Source organism: Myotis daubentonii, chromosome 1 (assembly GCF_963259705.1).
Source record: "Myotis daubentonii chromosome 1, mMyoDau2.1, whole genome shotgun sequence".
In the NCBI taxonomy this organism is placed as follows: Eukaryota; Metazoa; Chordata; class Mammalia; order Chiroptera; family Vespertilionidae; genus Myotis; species Myotis daubentonii.
The window spans coordinates 86243774-86271449 of NC_081840.1; the positions used below are offsets into that span (position 1 = coordinate 86243774).

Sequence of the window (27676 nt, forward strand, 5' to 3'; positions counted from 1 at the left end):
TGCTGTACCATCCAAATCCTATTTTATTTAATACCTCAAGCCTACCTGCCTTAAGAAATGATTTAGAAATAGGCAATCTTATGTGAAAATAGAGACAAGTGACGCATTTATTCTCCCCTTTTCATTCTTGAGCATAGTTTTTCCTCTATGTGATCATCAGGTAGTTTCACATGACTCTTCAAATACCTCTGATATATTTAAAGTATCTTTCATTATTGGCTTTTAAGGCCTTGTAAAATACTGTTTGAATTCTTTCTTGGAATACATAGTAACTAGCCACATGGCATATTACATGTGGCTCTCTTCTTCACAATTGGATAATCTTTCCATTTTAAAAAAATGACTTTTCTTAAATGATAACCTTTATAAGATGGTTGCATTCTTCACATTTCAGAGACTGGGGATGTATGCTCATGTGTATCTTTCCCTAGGATCTCAGAAGTCCATGTATGCTTTAAACTAGAGTGCTATTCCATGTGGTTTACATGGATTAAATTGATCTAACCCTCACAACAATCCTGCAAAGTACATAATGTTATTTCTCCCATTTGGCAGATGAGGAAACTAGCACAGAGAGATTAAATAACTCACATAAGATTAAATACTGTAACTCATCCACCTGTTCGGTGGGCCTCTGGGATCCGATCATAAGCAGCCTGCTTTCTGGAGTCCACATTCTTTTTTGTTTTATAGTGAGAGTGGAAGTGAGGAAAGGGAGAGACAGAGGGAGAGAAACATCATGTGAGAGAGACACATCAGTTGGTTGCCTCCCACACATGCCCTGTCCAGGGTCAGGGAATCGAGCCTGCAACTGAGGTATGTGTCCTTGACAAGAATTGAACCCCAAGCTGAGACCCCTCAGTCCCCAGCCCAGCGCTGTAACCACCGAACCAAACTGGCTATTAATTGCCATTCCTGTGGCTTATCCAGAGTTGAGGTTTAGTAATGTGGATATCATGGAATATCACAGGGTGAGAGATCCCAGGGAACAAGAAGAGTCTCCATTAAATTTGAGTACCATTGGGGTTCTCTGTCTTCAGGGGTGGGAACCCTTTTCTGCCAAGGGCCATTTGGATACTTAAAACATCATTCACAGGCCATACAAAATTATCAACTTAAAAACTAGCCTGCTGTAGTTGGTCAAACATTTAATTAACTCGCCCCTAATGCCCTGGCAGGGCCAGACCAGATGATTTCATGGGCCTGCTATGGCCCTCAGGCTGGATGCTCCCCACCCCTGGTCTAGGTGGACAAATGAAGACAGGAAGCTGGTGGACTGAAAAATGGGAGGAGTTAAGGGACCTTAGCTTCTGTTTATAGTCAAGATAGGTATAATGAGGGAGTTCAGGGCAATGGGAGTTCCGTGGCCAGGAGACAGGACTGAAATCAGGTTTGACTGCGTCAGTGAGTGGTGAAGATGGTTCAGTTTCGGCCCTCCCTTATAACTGTGCTCTTAATTACTATGTTAAGTCACCCACTAAACTGTATTGACTCGTCAGTTGTTTCAGGCTACCTAGTGCCATGAACAAAATCCTTTAGTCCACTTGCTTGCCATTTTGTTTGGTGACTTCCACGTATAAACCAGTGACGCAACTGGTTTGAATTTTGTCTTTGTTATTTACTAATTTGGGACCTTGAGCAAATAATTTAGCTTCAGTGTTTTGTGACCTATCTCATAGGTTACTGTGATAGTTAAATGAGGTTATATACATAGTTCTTAGCATAGACCTTACCTTAGCACATGGTGAACGGTAGCTCTGGATGTTATTGGTGTAGTGGCAGATTCTAGAGATCATTATAACCCTTCATTTTAGAATTCAAGGCATAAAGAAGCTGAGTTATACCTCAAACCCAGAGCTAGTTAGTTGGTTCCTGAAAGGAGCAGGAATGCCAGGCTTCCTGATCATTGTTCTTCCCATGCCAGGCTGCTGCTTCTGAAAGAAAAGACAAGAACACCCATCTCATTTTTTAAAATTATAAAATCTGTGTACATGCTTCAAGGAATATACCAAAAACTGGTTAAAGACTAATGGAAACTGAAAAGCACTTCCATTTCAGTTATTATTAGTTATTCGCTATTTAACAGTGAGTTTTTTCTCTTCATTTTTTCTTAAATCATAGTTTTTAATCATTGTGACAGGTTCCAACTAGCTAGAATTTAACCTGATTGTAAGCTTGAGAAATTGGGTTATATAGTAGCCTAAAAATCTTGCTTGTTACTTACCTGAATCTGGGTTTAAAATGCCAAAAAGAAATTAAAATTGGGACCTTTTGAGCCTACTGATTGATTCAGTTCATTTAGACACATAAAGCCAATATTCCAGAGCAATGCTGATATTTTAAGAGTGTCAAAAAATCTTTAACATATTTTTATTGATTTCAGAGTGGGAGAGAAAGAAACATCAATGATGAGAGAGAATCATTAATTGGCTGCCTCCTGCATGTTCCCTACTAGGGATCAAGCCCACAACCTGGGATGTTTCAGTTCTCAGACCAACATGCTATCCACTGAGCCAAATCAACTAGGGCAGAGAGTTAAATTTTTAAAAGTTAATAAAAGAAGTACCCTTCTGAGCCAATGATGGATTCGAATAACATAAAAATAACATATAAAAGGTTTGTGGTGGCTGATGTTAAGCAGACACGTAGCATTTACTCTCTCTCAGTAAAACTAGCTGAGGTAAAAATAAAAAAGGATCTGTACTTTGATGAGCCACTAAAAACTGATTGAGCATGCTTGCAGCTGCAACTCCATGGTATTATGTAAATTAAGCTATGGCAAAGCATCTGTTTTCTAATGTTTCTGCTATCAAATGATACACAAAATAGGTCTACAATAAGCACAAACAGCTTAACAAGATATATTCACATGATATAAGACTTTATGTGGCAGGGGTAGGGAGTGGTTGTGTGGACATGAATTCCTTAACAGAAGAATTCTTATCAATAAAATTGTAATATGGATATTCTAATGTTCTTATATTAGCTGCTCCTGTTTGAAACTCTTAGATTAGAGCAGTGTTTTCTAATCTTTTTAATGCTCAAAGCTCTCTTTTATTTTTTAAAATTTATCTTTATTGTTGAAAGTATTATAGATGTCCCCCTTTTTTCCCCATTGACCCTCTCCACCCCCTCCACCCACCCCCAGGCCTTCACTGCACTATTGTCTGTGTCCAGGGATTATGCATATATACATACAAGTTCTTTGGTTAATTTCTTCCCGCTCCTTTCCCCCTTCACTCTGGGAGCCATCAAGATTCTCTTTTAAATTTTCTCCCAACTAACCCCATATTTTGAAAAAGTTATCTGCCACATAATTTGCATACCTTATTAATAAGTCATTTTTTCTCTTTTTAAATTAAGTGTGTGTGTGTTTGGCTGTTGTATGAGCTTCTGAATAGAAGATAGTCCTCATGAGTGCTATCTATCACAGTTGATAAAATTTCAACTAAAAGCAAAGAAACTTGACAGTTTATCTGTCCTGTACAGTCTTGTAGGTAAATGTTTTATTTCTGTTCATTTAAAAAATATATTCATAAATCACACCCTGATAAATGTTTTCGTGCATTGTTAGGACCTTAAAACAACATTGGGTAAGAGAACTACCAAAATAAGTTCTATAGCCAGAGTTTCATTGTCTATAACAGAACTGCTCAATCTATAATAATAAAAGTATAATATGCTAATTAGACTGGATATCCTTCCAGATGTCCTTCCGGATGACCTTCCGGATAGAGCTGCCATGGCGGGGGCCAAGCCCCTTGCATGAATTTTGTGCATTGGGCCTCTAATAGAAATATAAAGGTGAAGTAAATTTTAATAAAATACTTGACTCAGTATATTTAAAATACTATAATTTCAATATGAAATCAATATAAAAATTGAGAAATAACCAACAAAGGAATTTTATTAAAAATACTAGGAATTCTTAAAATTCAATAAGAAAAAAACACCATCAGTAGAAAAAAAATAGACAAGCAACTTAAGCAGACATTTTACAGAGGAGAATATACAAATGGCCAATAAACATGTAAAAATATGCTCAACTTCAATAATAGTTATGACAATTAAAACCACAGTGCAAAGGAGAGCTGGGCACACAGTCAGGAAGAACGAAGACAAGGTAGAATGCACCTGCAGCTCTGCGTCTTTCTGTCACCACAGGAAACCTTTAGTGTCATGCCTAAGGCTTTCCTTCCACCTCCCAGATCTCATGCTGCTTTACTTTTGGTGAATTTTAACCAGGAGCCACATGGTCCCCAATATAAACAGATTGACAGTGGAACAATCCAGCACATAACTATGATAACACACTCACCATATTTGCTAAAATGAAAGAAGACTGGTGATATCATGCTGTAGCACAACTGGAATTGCTGGCAAGAATGTAAATGGGTAGAACTTCATTGGAAACTTTGGCATCTTTTACTGAAGTTAAAAATGTATAACATAATACCTAGCCAAAGAGTACATGTATAAAAAATTCATAGAATTATTATTATTATTATTATTATTATTATTATTATTCCTCACCCAAGGATATTTTTCCCATTGAACTTCAGACAGCACGGAAGGGAGGGAGGAGGGGGAGAGAAAGAGAGAGAGAGACCCATCAACATGAGAGAGGTTGCTTCCTGCATGTTCCCCAGCTGGGGCTGGGGATCAAATCCACAACCAAGATATGTGCCCTTGACCCAGAATTGAATCTGTGACCCTTCTGTCCATATGTCTATGCTCCTACCATTGAGCCAAAACCAGCCAGGGCAATAATTATTTATAATAGCCAAAACCTGGAGACAACAAAAATTATCCAACGAGAGATTGAATAATTGTGATGGTCATCATAGAATTAGGACTCAATGAAAATAAACTACAAATATACATGGTTTAGCTAGATGAAACACACAGACATAAAAAATAAATAAATACACACACACACACACACACACACACACACACACACACACACACTAGAGGCTTGGTGCATGAAATTCATGTGCGGGTATGGCCTGCGATCAGGGCCATCTTCCCCAGCTGCCTGCAGCCGCCCCCCCCCCCCCCCCACACACACACACACTGCCACCCACTCCCGGTTCCTGGTTCACCATCTAGTAATCAGTGCCTGATGGCTGGGGGAAGGGACTGAGAGGTCAAATATTCCCTCCCGCTTGCCGGCCCCACCTCCGCCACAGGTGGCCATCAGGTGATCGGAGCCTGCTGGCCAGGGAAAGGGACCAAGAAGTGGTCAGTGTGCCTCATAGTGACTGGTCCAGCAGTTGTTCTGGTCATTCTGCCGTTAGTGTCAATTTGTATATTACCCTTTTATTATATAGGATAGTATTATTACATTCATATCAAGTTCAAAACCAGACAAAATTAATTTATGATCTTAGAAATCAGGCTAGCTAGTTTATACTTTTAGGAATGTGTCTTGGAGAGTATACAAGGAGATTTCTAGGATGTTGGCAATGTTTTATTTCTTTACAGAGTTATGGTACCATGGGTATACTTTATAAGTCCATTTAGTCATACACCTATGATCTGTGTACTTTTGTGTATGTATTCATGATACACTTCAGTTGAAAAGCTTAAAGAATAATCTGTAAACTTAAAAAAATATATAGGGATATTTTACATCCTTTTACTCTCACTAAGTCTTTGATATCCAGTGTGGATTTTACACATCTCAATCCAGACCAGCCACCTTTGAAGTGCTCAGTAGCCGTGTGTGATGAGTGGCTACCTTACTAAATATTGCAGGTCTAGGACCCACTATTTCATTTCAGAGCTTCTCTGGAGTTAAACTTTTATTTTCAGGTCTTCCCTTGGAGTGTAGGTGGGAAGAAATGGGAATTGTTTCTCCCAAGGACCTCATGTTAATTTTACTGCTCCTTCTCTGTTTTTATAGAATCTTTTCTACTTAAAAAAGATGGTTGTTTTGTGTACAGGTTTAGAAAATGCCCAATAAACCATCATTTTGGTTATTGGTTCTTATTGCTTTATTGACCATTCTTTGCATGACCAACACTTTTTAAAAAAGCAAACAGTTGATTCAAGTATGATATATACAAAAGGGCACAAATTGTAAATCTATAGTTTGATGAATTTTTACAAAGTGAGCACATTTACTGTTTGTTTTCAAGAAACAGAGCATTATTAGTCCCCAGAAGCTTCTGCTGTGTGCCACTTCTCAGTCACTGCCCCCAAAGTAGAACCCAAACTATAACACCCAGGATTAGTTTTGTCTGTTTGTGAACTTCATATGAATGGAATTATAAGTATATACTTTTGTGTGACTTGTTTTGCTTAAAATTATATTTGAGAGATCCACTCATACTCTTGATTATAGCTATAGTTCTTTAATTCTCATTGCTATGTAGGATTTCATCATGTAAATATACCACAATTTATTTGTCTATGTTACTGTTGATGGACATTTTGGGATAATTAGTGCCGTTATGAACACATTTGGTCATAAATTTTGTTGAATATTATGTTCACATTTCTGTTAGTATATAACTGAGTGCGGAATTACTGTGCCAGAGTGTAAACATATATAAGTTTAAATAGATAACTACCAAAGGATTTTCCAAAATGGTTGTACCGGTTTACACTCAACTGTAACTGTGAGTGTAGTTGTTCCTGTTCTCACCAACATTTGTTATTTTTTGTTTGTTTGCTTTGTTTTTGGTTGCTGTGGGCTGGGTTATGTGTGCAAATAATCCTCCAATTTCGGTGGGTGAAAACAGCACCAGTTTATTTCTCTCCTGTTATATGTCTGTCATGGTTTGGCTTCAGCACCCCTGGGCACTGCTCTCACTCTGTACTGATGGGACAGCCACTTTTGGAAGCTTGCTGGTCACAGGAGCAGAGGGAAGGTAATGGGGAGTGAGCACTTAAAGCCTCTGCCTGATGTGGCACCTGTCACTTCTCACATTTCATTATCCAAACAAGGACATCTCCACCTAATTGCAAAGAAGAAAAATCCTTACCCTGTGCCCAGAGGAAACCGGTATTTTAGGCAAAAACTATCACATCCGAAACGACTGATTTCAGAGAATATGGCCCTGGTTTAGTGTTTGTCTAAGAAAATAAACACACAAAGACAAGTCCTTTTAGTTTTTCCATTCCATGTTGTTTTTAAAACACTGCAGTCCTGAGAAATGATTCTATTACAACTACAGGATTGTGGTCCCTCTTGCTAAAAACTCCTTAATAGCTTCACTGTGCACTCATGCAACCCAGACACGATGTGGCCTGCAGTCCCTACCTTTCAGGCCTCTTCTCGTTCCAACTCACGCCACACCTCAGCCCTACTGACCTTTCAGTTCCCTGGAGGAGACGTGCGCTCTCTACTTCTGCCCTGAGTGCTTTCCTACCTTTCTCCTTGCTTTTACCTGCTAATTCTTTGGCTTTTAGGTCAAATATTTCCTCTAGGAAGTCCCCCGTGACTCCCGGGGTAGATAGAGTCTTCTCTTTTCTATACTCTCATAATACTCTGTTGCTTTGTTTCCAGACAAGCTGTTCCAGAGTTTTGTGTGCGAGCATGTGTTGTTGTTTTTTCATCTTTACCCGAGGATATGTGGTGCTCATTTTTGTTTTGTTTTGTTTTTAGAAAGAGTAAGGGAAAGAGAAACCTCATTGTGAGAGAGAAGCATATATTGGTTACCTCCCATATGCGTCCCTGCAACCTAGGTATGTGCCTGACTGGGAATCAACCCCTCACCCTATTTGGTGCATGGGACGATGCTCTAACCAACTGAGCCACCCAACCAGGTCTGTTCTAGTTTTTAAAGTCCATTTTTGCGCTATTATTTATTCAATCTGTTTCTCCAATTAGTGTGCAAGCTTCAAGGGAGCAAAGATCAAGCCTGTTTTGCTCACCGCTGTATGCTGCTGCTTCTGTTTATCCCAGTTACTGGCGTGTAATAGGAACTCATTAAATATTAAGTTTGGTTATAGTTTTATGTTTGTGACATTTATGTGGTTTTGAGGAGAATGTGTTCTCTGTTCCTTAGAGAACAATTTGATACTAAGAAGTTAATCACACGAACTGCAAATATACTGTTGCTCCATGCCTCTGTGTCTTGGGACATCTGAGAGAATCCAGAGTAGGGATGCTTTTTCCGTTCTCTCTGGATTAGAGTAACCCTCACCTAGATCTTCACATTATTTAAGTAATTTTTCTCCTCCTGTTTTTTGAGTGATATTTTCATGTTTAACTTAGAAGCCCTACAGTCAGAGGGGATATATCACATTTAACATAAATGGCAGTGAGTGTATTATATAGACATACTGAATAAATAAATAAGTTGTGTGATATTAAGGTGTGTGTTTTTTTGTTTTGTTTTGTTCTGTTTTAGCTTTTGGAGATGATACTGAATTACCAAAACATGTTGTGATTTATTTTCGTGATACTTTGCATTAGCAAAAGGACATCTGTTAGATGCTTGGAAAATGCTTACCTACATCTTTATGTCCCTCACTGTTTGTCTTCATTTACATGTGTTGTGGGAAACTTTAGTCTTTTCTGTTTCTCTTTTCAGAAAGAATAACAAATTTGATCACTTTCTTGTCTATATGTTTCATTGTGGACTATAGGTTCTGTTCATCATTTAAAATGCAAATGTTCTAATAGAGATATCTCCTATAATGATAATCTTATGGGTGGAATAGATAGGATGAAGCAGACATGGTTATCTGTAAGCCTCTCATAGTTGTGTTCCCCATTTTATTCTAGAAGAGAACCTTTGCTTCTCATTAATAAGAACTGATGGGAAGCAAAGGAACACAAGTAAGGATTATATTTGCAGGGCCTCTCTGTTTAAGAAATGTTTATTAGTTATCTATTTTGTGCCAGAAGCTGGGGAAACTAAGAAAGAGATGAACACTTTCTATAAGGCTTTATATTTTTGTTTCAAATGATAATATTCTAATAAGCTGGGTTTCACTCTTTTATTAGCTGTGCCAATTTTATCGCCTACTGAATGTGGATGATAAGGTACCCATCTCATAAAGTTCTTCTGAGGAGTAAATAAGATAGTGCATTTCAAACACTTAAATGTTGATTTTTATTTACCATGAGACTTTGTCCACAGTTAGCCTCTTAACTACTTATTCTCCTGTGTTTCTTCTGCTTGTTTTTTCCATATTGCCATCAGAAACACGGATCCGATTGCATAACATTACCTCTTCTATACTGTCTTCTCAACTTTAAAAAATGTTTGTGGTTTTCTGTTGTCTCAAGAAGAAAGCCTCAAATACATGGAAGGCATTTAACACCTTACCATCTGAACCTGACCTTTCCTACCAAAGTAGCTTCTGCCTTCGCCCCCACTAGGTTGCAGCCCATGTAGGCTGCACACATTATATTCCACTAGGGGCCCGGTGCACGAAATTCATGCACTGGGTGTGTGTGTGTGGGGGGGGGAGTGTCCCTCAGCCCAGCCTGCCCCCTCTCACATACTGGGAGCCCTCAGGCGTTGACCCCCATCACCCTCCAATCGCAGGATCGGCCCCTTGCCCAGGCCTGATGCCTCTGACAGAGGCGTAGACCCCCATCACCCTCCAATCGCCTGATCGGCCCTTTGCCCAGGCCTGACGCCTCCGCCAGAGGTGTCAGGCTTGGACAGGGGACCCCCATCTCCCCCTGATCACTGGCTCTGGCCCCCGCCCAGGCCTGAGGCCTCTGGCCCAGGAATGATGCCTGGGCAGGGGACCCCCATCTCCCTCTGATCGCTTGCTCCACCCACCACCCAAGCCTGACGCCTCTGACCCAGGCTTCAGGCCTGGGCAAAGGGACCATCATATCCCCCCAATCCCCAGCTCCGCCCCCCACCCAGGCCTGATGCCTCGGCCAGAGGAGTTGACCCTCATCACCCTCCGATCACCAATCACCGGATCGGCCCCTTGACCAGGCCTGAGGCCTCCAGCAGAGGTGTCAGGCCTGGGCAGGGGACCCCCAGCTCCCCGCGGTTGCAGGCTCCGCCCCTGCCCAGGCCTAACGCCTCTGGCCTAAGCATCCGGCCCGGGCAGCGGGGACCCGCAGCTGCAGCAGCCCCGCGATCATGGGCAAGGGACCCCTAGCTCCTGGGACTGCCAGCTTCGACCATGCCCAGCTCCCATCGCTGGCTCCACCCCTACTTCCTGCTATCACTGGCCAGGGCGGAAAAGGCACCTGATTCTCCGATCATGGCTGGGGGGCAGGGCAAAGGCGGCCCCAGGGCCACCTTTGCCCTGCCCCCCAGCTCTTAGCTCCCCCCTGGGTTTCCGATCACTGTCAGTGGCAGGGGGCTTCTTCCTGCTTTCCCTTTCGCCTCCCTGCATTGTGCCTACATATGCAAATTAACCGCCATCTTGTTGGCAGTTAACTGCCAATCTTAGTTGGCAGTTAACTGCCAATCTTAGTTGGCAGTTAATTTGCATATAGCCCTGATTAGCCAATGAAAAGGGTATCGTCGTACGCCAATTACCATTTTTCTCTTTTATTAGATAGGATGGGCTTGTGCTCTTCCTTCTGCCTAGAATTCCTGCTACAGCCTTAACTCCATTCTCACCCTCACCCAGAACACACAACTCCGAGGTCCTCTTATTCTTCCCAGGTATAAATCTTTGATCCCTGTCATTTACATCTCTTTAGCATGTATCACATTATTAAAATGTAATTAAAGTGTTTTACTCTCCCACTAGCTTGTGAGTTCCTTGAGAGGAGAGACCTTAACTTATTCATCATTGTATCACTAAAACCAGTAGTCATGCAGTAAAAATATTGAAATAATGAATTGAGACTTGGTTTAATTTTGTTTTGATTTCAATGTATTCTTATTATTCCAGGTTCTGGGCCTTGTTCAAAATATGAGTGTTTTCCAGTGTCCAAAATGTAAACACAAGACTCATATTTTTGGTGCTGATGGTGCAAGGAAACTAGCACAGATCCTTGATCTTGATATTCTAGGTAAGACCATAGAATATTCTTTTCTTAAAATATATTTTTCTTGATCTCAGAGAGGAAAGGAGGGGGAGAGAGAATAGAAACATCAACTATGAGAGAGAATCATTGATAGGCTGCCTCCTGCACACCCCACACTGGGGGTCAAGCTCACAACTTGGGCATGTGCCCTGACTGGGAATGGAACCATGACCTCCTGGTTCATAGGTTGATGCTCAACCACTGAGCCATGCTGGCTGGGCATGGAATATGCTTTTGCAGAGGAAATGGTAGAAGGGAAAATAGAGATCGGGCATGGTGATGAAAAGTGTCTCAGAAAGTGATGAATTGCTTTTGGCTTTGTGTTTTAAATTAAGTTAGTTTAGCGCAGTTCTATGTGCTAAGCTTTCTTCGTTTTTTTATAATACTTCATTTGTGGAAGGCTTTTTAAAAGGAAGTTTGTTCTGCCAATTTTGATGCTTTCTGCTATTGATAAAAATTGCTTATAACTTGAATTTGAGAAGAGAGTTTTGTGGTCTGACTGTGGATTGAAGCCCACATTTTAATGGTCACTAGTTGGTTGCACTGGGAACACATCTCTCAGTTTACCGGTATATACTATTATGAAAATACCTGTTCATTATGTTGCAGCAAACTTAGGGAGTGTCACTTCTTGCTGCATATGAAAAAATGCCTTCCTGATCAGTTCTGAATTTATCAGTTCTGCTCTAGAAAGACAATATTTTCTGTTTTCTGGAATCTTTTTATATGTGTTTGCCATGTGTATAAGAGATGGCATTTGAAATTTACATTGCATATACTGTTCATATTATTGAATTGAAGGATTAATTAGTGTTATGAGAAGTGAAATCATGTGTTAATGGAATAAAACACAGATTTTTGATAAAACATGACTTTAAAAAGGTCCACAAGCAACCTAATGAACTTTATAGGACACATGTTTTGATATTCTGCTTATTGAATGAGTTTCTGTTCTGGGGAAGGCAGATGTTAGATGCTGAGTAAGAGAGCCATAGAGTGAGTTATTAGTTATAGATAGTTTACAATTAAGATCCCTTTAGAGATCAAGGAATTTCAAAACATACTCTATTATAATTACATTTCTAAAAGTTGATGTTAAATGTATTATTGTTATTATGCATTTGTCCCATAGCAACCACCACAATACCAGGTGAATACTAATGATATATTTTGATACATTCTTATAAATATAGTCACTAATTATATTCTGCAACTGTTTTTCATTTAACCTAAAAAGTTCAGTTTCTTAAATCTGCATAATAACATAACAGATTGACATTCATTTATATAATAAAGTAAATTGTAATTATAATGGCATTATTGAATTATGTTGACAATATTATAATTCCCTAATTTGTAAATGGGTGGTACCATTTTGTAAGTCAGTGATTTAGACTTTGAAACATACCTCCTAGAGAAACAATCTCACATATGGAAGTTATTTTTTAACCAACAGCTCAGAAATGTATAGTTACACTAAAAAAGTATCAGCAACACTGATTACTGATCTCAAAACTGGATAATGCCAGAGATTGCTGTCTCTAACAGTGTATGGGAAAATGATTTAGAGCTCCAATTCAGGCCATCTCCTCCTTGTAATGCAGTCCTGGGGGCCCAGACATAGTGCCCGTGAACTTGAGCAGGGGCTCCAATAATGGAGAGGTTGGAATTGGAAATTAGAAACTGAAATAAAACAAAGAGCTCTCATAGCTATGGCCTCTGACTGGTTGAAGCCCCCAGGCACCCTCATTGGTCTCTTATTGACTCTCTGGCTGCCTCAGTTTATTTCATCCATTGGGCTGTGTTTTGAATTTGGCAAAATGGCTTTTCAGAACTTTATCCATATTTATCTACAGGGACAGTTTATGCATGGTAGTTAAGGTCTCACGTTATCTCCCAGAAACCCCTTTAACTTATGTCTCTGAAATAGGCCCTCCTTTCCTTCGGACCTAGCCATTCTTCATACCTTTACTCCTTTTTATCCTTCTCTGTATACAGCTGTGGCCCCTTACCACTCTCACTATGCCGCGTATTTTCTAACAAGATTTTTCTCTTTTTTGATCTACGTTTCTGTATCTATGGGAGGATTGTGAATCTCTGGAAGGCAAAAATCATGTCAATGGGTGGTATAAAGGAGAAGGTTTTACTTTTATTTTTCCCAGTACTATAATAGCATGTTCATAAGTCAAGAGCAAAAACCTTTATGAGTTTCGAAGTATTTTCTATAACATATATTCCCCTGCCTGTTCCTGTGACAACTTCCTATAGTCTTAGTTGATCTGTAGAATAGACACAAATTTACTAAAAAGGTAATCTTTAAATGGTTACCTAAATATTCATATATTTTTGTCATTTGTCTATTGAACATTTAGGAAAGACTTAAAGAGTGGGTTAAGATTTCAAAATGTGCTGACAGGAGGAGCATACTTCATAATGTAAATTGTAATAGGTTTGTAATGTTGTAACATATAATCTGCATTATTTACATTGCCTGGCATGGTGCTGAATGACTTATTTATATAAAACATGTGTATACACACATTTAAATGACCTTCCCATGGATTTGGAGTGGTTCTATGAATGCTGAGTACCATGATGAGTCAGCTCTTCTACTTAAGGCTCCATTTGCTGCCTTTTAAATGCCAGCATTTGGGAAGCCATCATTTGTGATGGTGTGGTGGAGAGAGTCAGCTGGATGGTGAATCCCAGCGTTTCCCCTATTATACTACCTAATGGTAATATATCATCAGCCAAGACACATCCTTCCAGACCTCAAGTCTGCATATTGGAGATACTCACTGTATATGTCCTGAGGTCTCATCAAGCTCACAAGTCTTAATGCTAAAAGATTAACCTATATATAAAAGCCCAAGTGACCGTTATGACCGAACGACCCGAACAACTGGTCAACCAGTTGCTGTGATGCGCACTGACCACCAGGGGGCAGGCATTCGATGCAGAAGCTGCCCCCTCGTGGTCAGTGCATTCCCATAGCCAACCTCCCATGGCCGGCCAATCTCCCGCGGCCCCTGCCCTCGGCTGACCAGGTAACCTCCTGAGGCCCCTACCCCAGGCTGGCCAGCACCCTAATAAGCCTCAAGGGACCCCACCCGTGCACGAATTTGTGCACCAGGCCTCTAGTATATAATAAAAGTAATCCTATCTGATAAGAGACAGGGAGTTGAGATAACAGGTCTGGCCTACTTTTCAATAGTTCTCTTAGCTTACTTGTCTGCTAGCATAAGGAAGATTATATTGTACTTTTATTTTATTTTTTTATTTTTTTGGATTACTTTGTCTTCCCCATCTTTTCCTTTTCAGTTTCCTCTTATTATGTGGTATGTTGTGTCCTATACCAGGTATTACAGGTAAAAATAATTTACAAATGTCTTCCAAACCATTTGTAGGAAGATCTCCAGCAAAGAATAAACCATGGCCCCATGAGGAGTGGCCACATAGTTTTCATATAATATATTAGAGGCCCGGTGCATGGATTTGTGCATTGCTGGGGGGGTCCCTCGGCCTGGCCTGCGGGGATCGGCCAAAACCAACAATCCTACATCCCCCTGGGGGGATGTAGTTGTGCCAAAGCAGCAGGCAGCCAGGGAGGAGCCTGAGCCTGGGCCAGGCGCCGCACTGTGCCACTCCTGCTTATCCCGGCCCCACTGTACCGACTGCCGCCAACACTTGGTAGGCTCGCTGCTGCTCTGCTGCAGTCTCCGCACCCGTCCAGGGGCAATACTGGCGCACCCATGACCGAGAAGCAGCCATGGGCTCACACCCAGTCAGTCCCGATGCTGGTACCGGTCTGGATGGGGGAGGGGTGCACATGGGGAGTCTCCACGGGAGAGGCTCGCGCCACCAGCGGTGCTCGCCAACCATGAGCTCACTGTCTGGCACCTGTTGATCAGCTGAGCAGCGCTCTTGCCGCTCTTGCGTGGGAGTGCACTGACCACCAGGAGGCAGCTCCTGCGTTGAGCGTCTGCCCCCTGGTGGTCAGTGCATGTCATAGCTACCAGACGACCAATCAGTCAACCGGTCCCTTAGGCTTTTGTATATATAGATATATCACTGCACTACCCTGAAGTGGGATATTTTCTCCTAATTTTCATTTGAAATTCCTTGATCAGAGATTTAGCAATTTTTAGGATAATCATAACTCAAGTTGATTTGAATCAATTTAGTTTAAATGTTGTTTCTGAGGTTCACATAGTGAATTTCCAAATGCGATATAAACTTTTGTAGTACTAATGGATATCTGGTGGCTCTTTTAGGAGATATTCCTTTACATCTTAATATAAGGGAAGCTTCAGATACAGGCCAGCCGATTGTATTCTCACAGCCTGAAAGTGATGAGGTAAGTGATCTTTTAAAAAAATGTATTTTCATTTCTCTTTAGAGGATATGTACTTTTTGTTATGTAGAAAGAAGGTTGGTAAGGTCAAGTTTATCTATTTGCAATGCATATATTGAACAAAAATTGGTAACTTATCCACAGCATTTTAAGTTACTATTTTGTGTGGTAGGTGTATCAGTACGGGCCCTGAATTATCAACTGACCAAGTTCACCTACAAAGAGTCATCACCAACCAGTTATCTCATGAAGAACATGCAAAGCAAGAGTTTGCAGAGTTCTTATCTTGCTGGCTATTAGTATCTAACTGCCCACGTTATCTGAAGTTGAGCTGGTTGTTGGGAGAAGGAAACCTAATATAAAAAACATTGAGTTGGATATAGAGAAACTATAAACCATTAGAGATGGAGTTTTCATTGCATTTATTTTAACAAATATGATTGGGGAAGTGAAGTGGAAAAACTAGTAGTGTTTAATTACGGATACAGCTGATAAATTTTCAACTGAAGCTTTACAGTTTTAAGCCTAAAATATTTTTATTTTATTCTTTTTAAAAAATAGAAATAAAATCAATCATATATATCACTTTTTCCTAAGTAGCACTTGCTATTAAATTAAAAACTGATCCATCCTCTGGTACATCAGTTTTGCTACAGTTTTTGTTCTTATTTGCTGAATAGTACCATTCTTCCAATAGTTTTTCTCATATATTTCTTTTTTAGCTAACAAGTATAACCTTACAGTACTGTTATTTTGCTTTTGTTCTTTTTAAAAATTATAGTTGACATACAGTATTATGTTAATTTCAAGTGTACAGCATAGCAACTCAACATCTGTATGACATGGGAAGTGATTGCAATGTCAGTGCTAGGAACTGTCAGTCACCATGCAAAGTTATAATATTATTGACTGTGTTCCCTATGCTATACGTTACATCCTGTGACTTATTTATTTTATAACTGGAAATTTGTACTTCCTAATCCCCTCCACCTTTTTGTTCATCTTTCCACTCCTCTCCCCTCTGATATTTATCAGTTTGTTCTCTGCATCTCTGAGTCTGATTCTGTTTTGTTTTGCTTCATCGATGTTTTGACCTTCAGATTCCACATGTAAGTGAAATCATATGGTATTTGTCTTTCCCTGTCTGACTTATTTCACTCAGCTAATACACTCTAGGTCCATTCATGTTTTCATAAATGGCAAGATTTCATTCTTTTTATGGCTGAATAATAATATTCGTGTGTGTGTGTGTGTGTGTATGATGTCCCAATAAAATGTATGCACACTTTGAATAATTTTTAATACCAATGGGTTAAATCTAAAAAGAAAGTAACATCAAGTGAGCTATCAGAAAAAAAGTGTGTATGTAGTTTTTGAGAACACCCTGTATATGCCACATTTTCTTTATCCATTCATCAATCAGTGGATACCTAGGTTACTTGCATTATTTTGGCTATTGTGAATAACGTTGTAGTGAACATAAGGATATATATATATTTTTTTTCAAATTAGTGTTTTTAATTTCTTGAGGTAAATGCGCAGAAGCGGAATTGCTGGTTTCTAATGGTAGTTCAATTTTAATATTTTGAGGAATCTTCATTCTGTTTTCATAGTGCCTACACCAGTTTACAATCCCACCAGCAGTGCACGAGGGTTCCCTTTTCTCCACATCCTCACCAACACTTGTTACTTTGTCTTTTTTATAATAGCTATTTTGACAGGAGTTGTGAAGTGATATCTCAGTGTGGTTTTGATACCTCCCTGATGTTAGTGATGCTGAACAATTTTTTATATGTCTATTAGCTATCTGTATGTCTTTCTTGGAGAAATGTCTATTAGGTCTTCTGCCTATTTTTAAATTGGATTGTTCATTTTTTTGATGTTGAGTTGTATGAGTCTTTATATATTTTGGATATTAACCCCTTATCAGATATATCATTTGTAAATATCTCTAATTCGGAAGGTTTCATTTTGTTGCTGGTTTCCTTCACTGTGAAAAAGCTTTTTTAGCTTGATGTAGTCCTATTTGTTTATTTTTGCTTTATTGCTCTTGCCTGAAGAGACATATCCAAAAAATATTGCTAAGGCCTTTGTCAAAGAGTTTATTGCCTATGTTTTCTTCTAGGAGTTTTATATTTTCAAGTCTTACATTTAAGTCGTTAGCCCATCTGAGCTTATTTTTGTATATGGTATAAGAAAGTGGAAGAGTTTCTTTCTTTCTCTTTTTGCATGTATCTGTTTTTGAATCACCATTTATTGAAGTGGCCATCTTTTTTCCCATTGTATGTGTTTGCCTCCTCTGTCATAGATTAATTGACCATATAAGTATGGGTTTATTTTTGGTCTCTGTATTCTGTTTTATTTATCTACTAGAGGCCCGATGCATGAAATTTGTTCAAGAGTAGGCCTTCCTTCCCCCAGCTGCTGGCACTGGCTTCCCTCCAGCACCCAGGACCCGGGCTTCCCTTGCAGAGGGAGGCCCTGCCAACCTGCCACAGCCTGCCAGTCAGTGGCCTGGGCCTCCTTCTGTGGGGCAATCATGGGGCGATGGCCGACCCCCCGACCAATTGCATTGCACCCTTCTTGGCTGGCCTGGCGCCAGTGGGTGTCATAGCGTGGTCCTGGATGGTCGTCTGGATGGTTGCTCCGCTGTTCGGCCATTTGGTCAATTTGCATATTACGCTTTTATTATATAGGATGTGTCTGTTTTTGTGCTACTACCATACTATTTTGATTACTATAGCCTTATAGTATAGTTTGAAATCAGGGAGTGTAATATCTCCAACTTTGTTCTTTCTCAAGATTGCTTTGCCTATTTGGGGTCTTTTGTGGTTCTATACAAAGTACTGTTATTTTGTCCATCCATAACTACTATCCCTTCATTCTACTTTGCTTCCTTTAATTTTGTGTGAACTGGGAAATAAAGGAGCCAAGTGTGGTTAGAGTTGTGAATAGGGTAAGAGGAGACTGACAGGAGTGTAGGGTAAGTAAAGTGGATTTACCTGGTATTTGAATTGTCCCTTTCAGGGGCCCAGAGCTCCTTCCCTTCCTTGAGAGTCAACATATATGGTCAGGTGATTGGGTTGCTGGGAATGTGCTGAATAAATACAGTGTAGCACTTATCACTGTTTTTCTTTTCTCCTTTAAGTAATGTTAAATTTCTTTTTCAGTCTTTACTTAGAAACCTTTCATATAAGCAAAATTATAACCTTTTATTTCTTTCATAATTGAAGTCTGGCAATCCCAACTACCCTAGGTGTACTTTATGCAGTGAATAAAAAGTTGTATGAAAATTGAGGGTTTAAAAAACTACACACGTTTAAATGTCTCCTGAGAACAGACTATTTAAAGACATTCCATGGTGATTATGATGATTAACGTTAACTATTTACTAGTGTATTTCAACTGAGTTTAGATTTTTAAATATGTTTTCCACCTTTCCATTTTCTTTGAGATTTTCCAAAAGCAAGGAGCATTTCTAAGAAGTTAAATAAATGTAATATAATAGAGACTATATAACAACCATCAAAAGATAATATTTAAAACTCTGAACAACAGTGTTTGTGGAATATATATATATATAGTATATATATATTTATAATCCTCACCCGAGGATATGTTTATTGATATTAGAGAGAGGAAGGGGGAGAGAGAAACAGTAAGAAACATCAATGTGAGAGAGAAACATCGATTGGCTGCTTCACATATGCACCCTCACAGGGGACCAAACCCAAAACCTGGGTATGTGCCCTGACCAAGAATCAAATCTGTGACCTTTCAATGTATTGGACCATGCTCCAACCAACTGAATCTCATTTGCATAAACTTTAGAGTTATTATTTTACTATTGTTGGGTGACATTTATGGGAATGTGAACAGCCCGACATTTTGTAGTTAAAGTTAGATTTGATTTGGTAAGGTGCATTATAAGATATTCCTGGTAAAGACTTTCAAATACAGTGGGGCCTTGACTTAATGAGTTTAATTCGTTCCATGACGGAGCCTGTAACTCAAATTACTCGTATGTCAAATCATAAAGTGAACGAGTGAGACACATGATACTGGGCTGATGTTGTGGCGTTCACTGTGACCTTCGCTGCGTCGACAAGCAGTGGGGTATCTGAAGCTGGCTCATAACCCAAATTTTAGTTCGCAACTCAAAGCAAAAAATTGGCGGAGAGACGGCTCATATCTCGAAAAACTTGTTAGTCGGGACACTCGTAAGTCAAGGCTCCACTGTATAAGTGGAAACTTTATCATCTTATAATTTCTTAATACCTCATTGTCTTAATATGAAAATGACTATATAAGATAAATTAGAACTTTAAATCTTTAAAAACAAAAGACAAATAACCAAAGCTCTTTATAAAACTTCTTACACTTTGGTTGCCATCCATTTCCTTTTATTTTTTAAATATGTTTTATTGATTTTTGGAGAGAGAAATAGAAATATCAATGAGAGAGAAACATCATTGATTGACTGCCTCCTGCATGCCACCTACTGGGGATCGAACTGTGACTTCTTGTTTTATGGGTCGACACTCAACCACTGCTCCTTTTACTTTTTTTTTTAATTCCTTAGTGTTCAAAGTATTACATATGTCTCCTTTTCCCTCCATTGACCTCTCCGTGGCCGCTCCCATGCCCCAGAACATGCCCTCACCCCTGTACTGTCTGTGTCCATTGGTTATGCTTATATGCATGCATACAAGTCCTTTGGTTGATCTCTTACCCACCTTCCCTCCTTTTATTTATTAACTAGAGGCCTGGTGCACAAATTCATGCACGGGTGGGATCTAGCTGTCCCACCCCGATGGGGGGCCCATTGGGTTGGGCCAGCCAGGGGGAGGGGCCATGGGCAGTTGGCCAGCCTGCCCTGCCCGCAGTCGGGGTAGGGGGACCAATCAGGGACCAGGCCAGCCAGGGGGAAGGGCTTTGGGAGGTTGCTGGGGGCCAATTGGGGCCCTAACTGGGCCGGTTGGCTGCCGCAGTGCATGTCATAGTGACTGGTCATTCTGGTCGTTCCAGTCCTTCTGCTGTTCCAGTCGCTTGGCTTTTATATATATAGACTAGAGGCCCGATGCACAAAGATTCATGCAAGAATAGGCCTTCCTTCCCCTGGCTGCCAGCACCGCCTTCGCTCCAGCCTGGAGCTGCCTTTCCACCTTTGCTCTGGCTCGGAGCCGCCTTTCCGCCTTCGCTTCAGCCCGGAGCAACCTTTCCGCCTTTGCCCTGGCCCGGAGCTGCCTTCCACCTTCACTCAGTCCCGGAGCCGCTTTCCGCCTTTGCACACTGCCCAGAGGCCCAGAGTGGCCTTGGCAGGGCGGAACGCCTGTGTACCCTCCCAGCTGCCGCCATCTTTGTCACGTCAATTTGTATATTCCCTCCTTATTGGCTGTGGGCGCCACCATCTTTGTCGAGAAGTGATGGTCAATTTGCATATTCCATCTTTATTAGATAGGATGACAGAGCAGACAAGTAAGATCCAGCTATATTATCTCCTCTTCAGGGTGGTCTAGAGACCTTGAATAGGTGAGGATTAGTCTCTGTAAAGTTGAGTTGATGAGAAAGAGAGTATTAATAGTTTGAGAAATCTAAATCACATTTTTTTTACATATGATGTGTATGTGTATGCTTTTTGCTTGTTATGGATTAAACAAAAGAAAGGGATTTATTTTACTTATTCCTTGGTCAAGAAAAGTGCCCAAAAGAATATATTAATATGAGTCCTTCAATGAAATTGTAAATTACTTGAGGACAGAATAGTAATAATAATGGCCACTATTATTTATTATCTGCTTCTTTTGTGCCAATACTTCACATACTTTTTTCTTACTTAGTACTCCCCAAATCCTTTGAGGTAGATACTATTGTTATAACCATTTTATTTTATAGATGTGGAAAATTAGTCTAGTACAGTTAAGTAATTTGCCCAAGGTCTCAGAGCTAGTAAATAACAGAACTAAGATTTTAAACCATGCTTGTCTGACTTAGAGGCCCCAACTTTTCACCAGTGAGCTATTATATGTCCCCTTTATATCATTACATCCCACTGATTCTCTGAAACAATGCATTACACACACAATAAAACCAAAAAAAATTATTTGTTGAAATAATACTGCATTGGCTGAAAAAAAAATCAATCTTAACAGTTTTGTAGAAATTGAAACTATTAAACTAAGTACTTTTAGTGGTTTCTCAGCAAATGACAATCAAACCATTACTTTAAGTGTCATATGTTGAAAGTTTAAGCTTGGAGATAGGCCATTAAAAAGCAAAAGTTAAATGTAGCAAATTTGATTATCCTGGAATCATTCAGTATTTTGTGCCACCTGATAGGTATGTCTGTAATTTAACGTAAGTATGAATAAAAGATTATAGAATGATGACCTTGTCTCAGCTTGCCTTAGTAAACTTTAAATTTTCATCAGAAAATATTACACTTAAATACCTAGAAAAGATACTAGGAGACTAAAAAGATATTCATAAAGATGCTTAGCTGAAAATCAGCATATTAGATTTAAGAGAAATATTTCTTTATTAAGTCTATGTTATTTTCATTTTTATGTATTATTTTTGTTTTTCCCCAAAATATATTTTAATTGACTTTCTGAGAGAGGAAGGGAGAGGGAGAGGGAGAGAGAGGAGAGTGAGATAGAAACATCAATGATGAGAGAGAATCATTGATTGGCCACCTCTTACACGCCCCACACTGGGGATTGAGCCCGAAACCGGGTCATGTGCCCTGACTGGGGATCGAACTGTGACCTCCTGGCTCATGAGTTAACACTCAATCACTGAACAACACCGACTGGATTGTTATTTCCATTTTTAAATAAAAGCTATTGTTTTTGTTAACTATAGCAGTGACTAAAACCATTCTTAGACAAAGCATTACAATTATAATTGCTTGTATCTTGATTTACTGTTTCATATGTGATGTAGTAGAAGGAGCTGGGCTTTGGAGTCAGGTGGACCCAGATTTGAATGTTTCCCAGCCTACAGACTCTGTGATCACAACTTTCAGTGTTTCAATCCAAGTTAAGCCCATGATGCTTATTTTACATAAGCGGGATTACTTATGTGAAGTAGTTGGTGTAGTAGGCACTCAGTAAAAAAAAAATTAAATCCTTATTCATGCTTTGAGAGATACTCTTTTTTTAAAAATGGTCTCAAATGAAATTTTAACATTTTCCTGGTAAAATAAAGCATAACTTAGATGCTAGGGTTCAAACATAGTTTTTTTAAATAAAGATGTGTGAGACACACTTAAAGCATTACATTAGGTCTCCAACAGTTCTCATACCGGGCAGGTCAGGAAGTTGGGCAGCTCATCTAAGACTGGCTGTAAAGTCTTCACCTTTCTGGGTTTTGGTTTTCTCGTCTATAAATTGGGGATAATAACAGAGTTTACCCCTTAGGGAAGCTGTAAGGATAAATGAAATAATACTGGGAAAATGTTAAGTACTTAAGTTTTAGCTGTTATTAATTGTAGTAGTTGGAGTAGCAATAGCATATACTCAAATCTAAGTATATAAATGTATAAAGTAATAATTTTAGAAAGTCTTACTATTGTGTCCTACAGTTACTTTTATAGATAAAATGGAAGAATTAAGAAATAAAATTTACATTGCAATTGTTTAAAACCCTTAAAATACAAATGTCATGACCATTATTCCAACTGCACTGTGGGCACTGGGTTAGCTGGTGGTCCGCTCGGTGGCCTGGGGGCTTCTCAGAGTGTTTCACTGCGAGCGCGGAGATGAAGAGTGTGGCAGTGATCCCGTGGTCCCCAAACTCACCAGCTGGAGGAGCCCCAGGTGCTTGTGCTGGTACTAGATGCCATTCTCAGAGAGAATAAAGAAATGGTTTCCGTAGACACACTGTAAGGTGGTAAGTAATAGTCCTCTTTAAACGACTAACAACTCTTATGCCACAGAATTGTTGGCAGAGTCTACCTCAGGATATTAATTTGTCAGAAGAGGGAGGCATAATTTTTCTGCAGCTAGACTAGGTTGCTCGTTTGCTGACTCAGGAATTAGAGTTTGAAAAACAGATTGCTGGTACTAAATATTTTTTTTCAGAAAGTCACCTTCCAAGTAGTTGCCTCCAAGTAATCTAAAATTATTTTCCCTGTCCTACCTACAATGTATCTCCTCTCTCCTGAATTTCTTCAGCTCAGCCTTTTTACTATTAAATTCAAAGGACAATGCTGGTAAACAGTTCCTGAGTCAGTTGATGTGTGCTGGGGAGAAGTATAGAACACACTTGTCTGTTCTTTTCCAGGCCAAAGCTTACCTGAGGATTGCTGCAGAAGTGGTCAGAAGATTGCCACCGCCCTAGCTGGCTTGGCTCAGTGGATAGAGCGTCAGCCTGCGAACTGAAGGGTCCCAGGTTCGATTCCGGCCAAGGCACATGCCTGGGTTGTGGGCTCGATCCCCAGTAGGGGGTGTGCAGGAGGCAGCCAATCAATGATTCTCTCTCATCATTGATGTTTCTATCTCTCGCTCCTTCTCCCTTCCTCTCTGAAATCAATAAAGAAATATATATTTAAAAGAAGAAGAAGAAGAAGAAGATTGCCACCACCTCTGCAGTGACTCCCAGTTGTCCTGAAACTTACCTGCTGCATGACAAGGAGACCTTTGGGAACAGCAGTGTGATGGTAATGCCTACAGAAACAATAGCAATCACAGAAGCAATAGCAACCTTGTATTTCTAAGGAGATAATGTCTTATCTTCGGGTTTGATTTGCCAAATAATGACTCACAAATAAAGTTTTTGCATATCAGTGCTAAATATTACATTTAGGAATTGTTTAGAAAGCTGATGTGAACCAACTGCACAGAACTACATTTTATTTTATTGAGCTACCCCTTGAAGAATTATGAGTTTATGTTACAAGTCCAATCTTCAGTTCAGGAGAGAACTTCGCTCTTTTTAAAGGATTTGCTAAATTTGTATAAGGACACAAGTGTGACACCCTCCATCAGACAATTTGGTATGGGTTTGAATCCTGCCTCTAATACTGTATTGAACACATTCTTAATGTAGATTAAACCTCTACTTCACCTGCACCCAACCCTACCCTAGACTTAATGAATCTGAATCTCCAGGGATGGGGCCTGGACGTGTGGATTTTTAAAAATATTTATTTTATTGTTGCTAGTATTACAGATGTCCCCTAATTTTCCCATCCCCCTCCTCCCAGCCCCTGAACATGTGTATTTTTAACAAGATTCTAATGATTTTGATGAATCATATGATGGCAATAATAGCAATAATAGTTAACATGTATCAAGTGTTTTCTTCTGTCTTTATGTTAATCTTCCTTTCATATGAGGACGGGTAATGTTGCTCTCTCCATTTTACAGATGAGAAAACTGAGGTATAGGAAAGTTAAGTGTCTTCCCAAGGGTTACTGTTTTAGGAAAGCATGGATCTGAGATTTATACTTGGGCACTTGGATTACTGGATCCATCCTTTTATACAAAAAAGGGCATTTGTTTATTTCAAAAGAGGAATATAATATGCAGCATTTCCTCAAAATCACTTGACCATGAACCTCTCTATTCCCACACGCACCTTTTAGAAGGAGTTCATTTTCTTGCAGTTCATTTTTCAAGAAATACACTTTGAAAAGCATGTATCTTGTCTAGTTGAGGCTTTTAGAGAGATGTCAGGGGCTTCCCAGGTTCAAGTAGCAAGGTAGTTGTAAAGCTGCAAGTACTGATGAGTCATTAGTTAATCCTCGGTTTTAAGGAAGTAGTCTATGACGTTTGGCAAATGCCTTCTCGTCCTTTGCTATATCGTTAAGCAGCCGGAAAATTAGGCAAAGAGTTACGTGCCATTGTAACTCTTAGTGGATACATGCTACAACCTGGATAAATTCCAGAGAATTATACTGAACGAAAAAGCTAATCTCAAAGGTTATGTATCATATGATTCCATTTATATAATATCCTTGAAATGACAAAATTATAGAAATGGAGAACTAATTAGTGGTTTCCAGGGGTTACAGAAGTGGGGGGAGTTTGTGTGTGTCCATAAAAGGGCAACACAAGAAATCCTTGTGATGTGGGAAAAGCCCTGTGTCGTGACTGTATTGATATCAGCATCTTGGTGGTGATACAGTTTTGCAAGATGTTATCATTTTGGAGGAAAATGGGGTAGAGGGCACAGTGGAATCTATCAGCATTACTTTTTATAACCACACTAGAGGCCCAGTGCACGAATTTATCACAGGTGGGGTCTGGCTGGGCTGGCCCCAATCAGCCGAGCCTGTTGGGAGGAGGAGATGGCAGGAGGTTGGCCAGCTGCCTCGCCCCATCAGAGCCAGGCCAGCTGGGGGGAGGGAGCTGCAGGTGATTGGCTGGCGGGCTCCACCCCTGATTGGGTTGGGGGCCGGTTGGGGGCAGGGCCAGCCATGGGGAGGGGCTGTGGGTGGTGTGCTGGCCAGCCCTACCCCTGATTGTGGTGGTGGGGGCCCATCTGAGGTGGGGCCAGCTGGGGGTAGGGGCTGCAGGAGGTTGGCCAGCCGACCCCATCCCCTATTGGGGTGGGAGGAATGATCAGGGCCAGGGCTAACCAGGGGGAGGACCTGCAGCCAGTCAGGGTGGTGGGGGCCCATTGGGGGTGGGGCTGGTCAGAGGGAGGGGCTGCAGGAGGTTGGCTGGCTGGCCCCGCCCACTGTTGGGGTGGAGGGGCAATCAGGGGCAGGGCCCGCCAGGGGGTGGGGCTGCCGGAGATTGGCAGCCGGCCCGCCCTCTATTGGTGTGGGAAGAATGATCAGGGGCAGGGTTGGCTGGGGGGAGGGGCCACAGGAGGTTGGCAAGCTCGCCCCACCTCTGGATTGGGCCTGTTTGCTGGCCGCAGTGGGCGTCATAGTGACTGGTTGCTGTGGTCGTTCTGGCATTCTGGTCGCTGGCTTTTTATATATATAGATGTGAATATAAAATTATTTCAAAATAAAATTTTAATTATAAAAGCAAACATGTGCTGCTGTGTCTGAACTGAATGTCCTGGAACAAATTATCCAAGCTAATTAAAATCACGAATAGGAGTATTTGTGAACATACAGCAATCACCATTCATCACTCCAAGAAGGAAGTAATCATTTAAGTTGTAGACATTTACTTGTGCTTTTATTGTTTTTTACAGGGGAGGCCAAAACAGAGCATGTCTTAAAAAATAAAAAAAAAAAGCAAGTGTTTGAACCATACTAAACTTTACCTACCAAAAGAATGATTTAAATAAGCTTCAGAAGCTCTTAAATTGTGAGCCATAACTTAATAATCTGATGGAGAATGGGAAAGATAGTCTTTACTCATAAATGCATGACTTAGAGAAGATTCACATGAATAATCATCCATTCTCTCTCCTCCCTGATCTACTAGTCTCTGCAGATGCTTCCAGGAAAGCCACTGGAACAATGAGTATATAAGAGTTCAGAAGGGAAGGGAGGACAAGTTGCTATAATGGCAAGAAGGAAGCTTATTCTAAAATTTTGCCCATGGCAGCCTTTACTAAGCTTCTGAGAGCTGACTTCAAAGACAGACTATTAAGCAAAGCAAATCTGCCTGTTGTTAGGAGTAATATTTATTTCTCACCACATTTCCATAGAGTGTAGAGAATTTCCACTTCACATTCCAGAAGGGAAAGGCAGCCTCCCCAACTCACTCTGTTCCAGGAAAGGAGGAGTGACTCATCTTGTCGGTAAATTTCTTCTTGTCTGCATTTCTTTGATTTCAGCCAAATCCTGAGCTTCCATAGGTGAGCGAGCTACAGGGAAACCTGAAATTGTCCACCTCTGCCTCAGACCCTGGTGGACAAGTCCCTCTAATTTCGGGGTAAGGTATTTGGTAACCCAATGTGCTCACATATCTTCTAATCCAGCTATTTATCAATAATGAAGTTGTTGTGTTTTTTTACCTTTATCTGAATTCTGTGTCTCCCAGTTAATAGGGGAAGAATTTCCCTAACCTCACTCCATGAAATCACAGAATACCTTTCTAGAATCCTATACAGTTAAAACCAAAGAATATATTAGAGTTTGGTGTATTTGAAGCACTTTCAGTAAGAAATAAGTTTACCAATGACCAGAAGATATTTTGGGGGTGGGGGGGGTAGGGAGGTGGGGGGGGTTATTATGAAATATACTACATACAAAACAGCACAGAAGACAAATATACAGGTCAATTAATTCTCTACACCCATGTAACTTAAGTAGGGCACTGCCGGCATCCCGGAAGCCCCTGTCTTTTCCTTCACCATCTCTACCTTCTCCTCCCTTACAAATTACCCACATGCTGATGCTTTAACACCTAAGCCTGTGCCCTTAAACATTATAGTTTTGC

At 40.3% G+C, this 27676-nt stretch overlaps 1 protein-coding gene across 3 annotated transcripts in view; it reads left to right on the forward strand.

Moving 5' to 3' along the window:
• NUBPL (NUBP iron-sulfur cluster assembly factor, mitochondrial) overlaps positions 1-24126 on the forward strand; it is a 241121-nt gene extending 216995 nt beyond the window's left edge. For 2 of the 3 annotated variants that reach the window (XM_059710159.1, XM_059710171.1), the window contains 3 exons: positions 10834-10954; positions 15244-15326; positions 23610-24126. In XM_059710159.1, the coding sequence (XP_059566142.1) occupies positions 10834-10954; positions 15244-15326; positions 23610-23666 (261 nt within the window). In that variant the 3' untranslated portion in view covers positions 23667-24126. The remainder of the gene's footprint in view (positions 1-10833; positions 10955-15243; positions 15327-23609) is intronic. The other variant, XR_009454504.1, reaches the window with a different exon arrangement.
• Positions 24127-27676: the final 3550 nt, after the last annotated feature.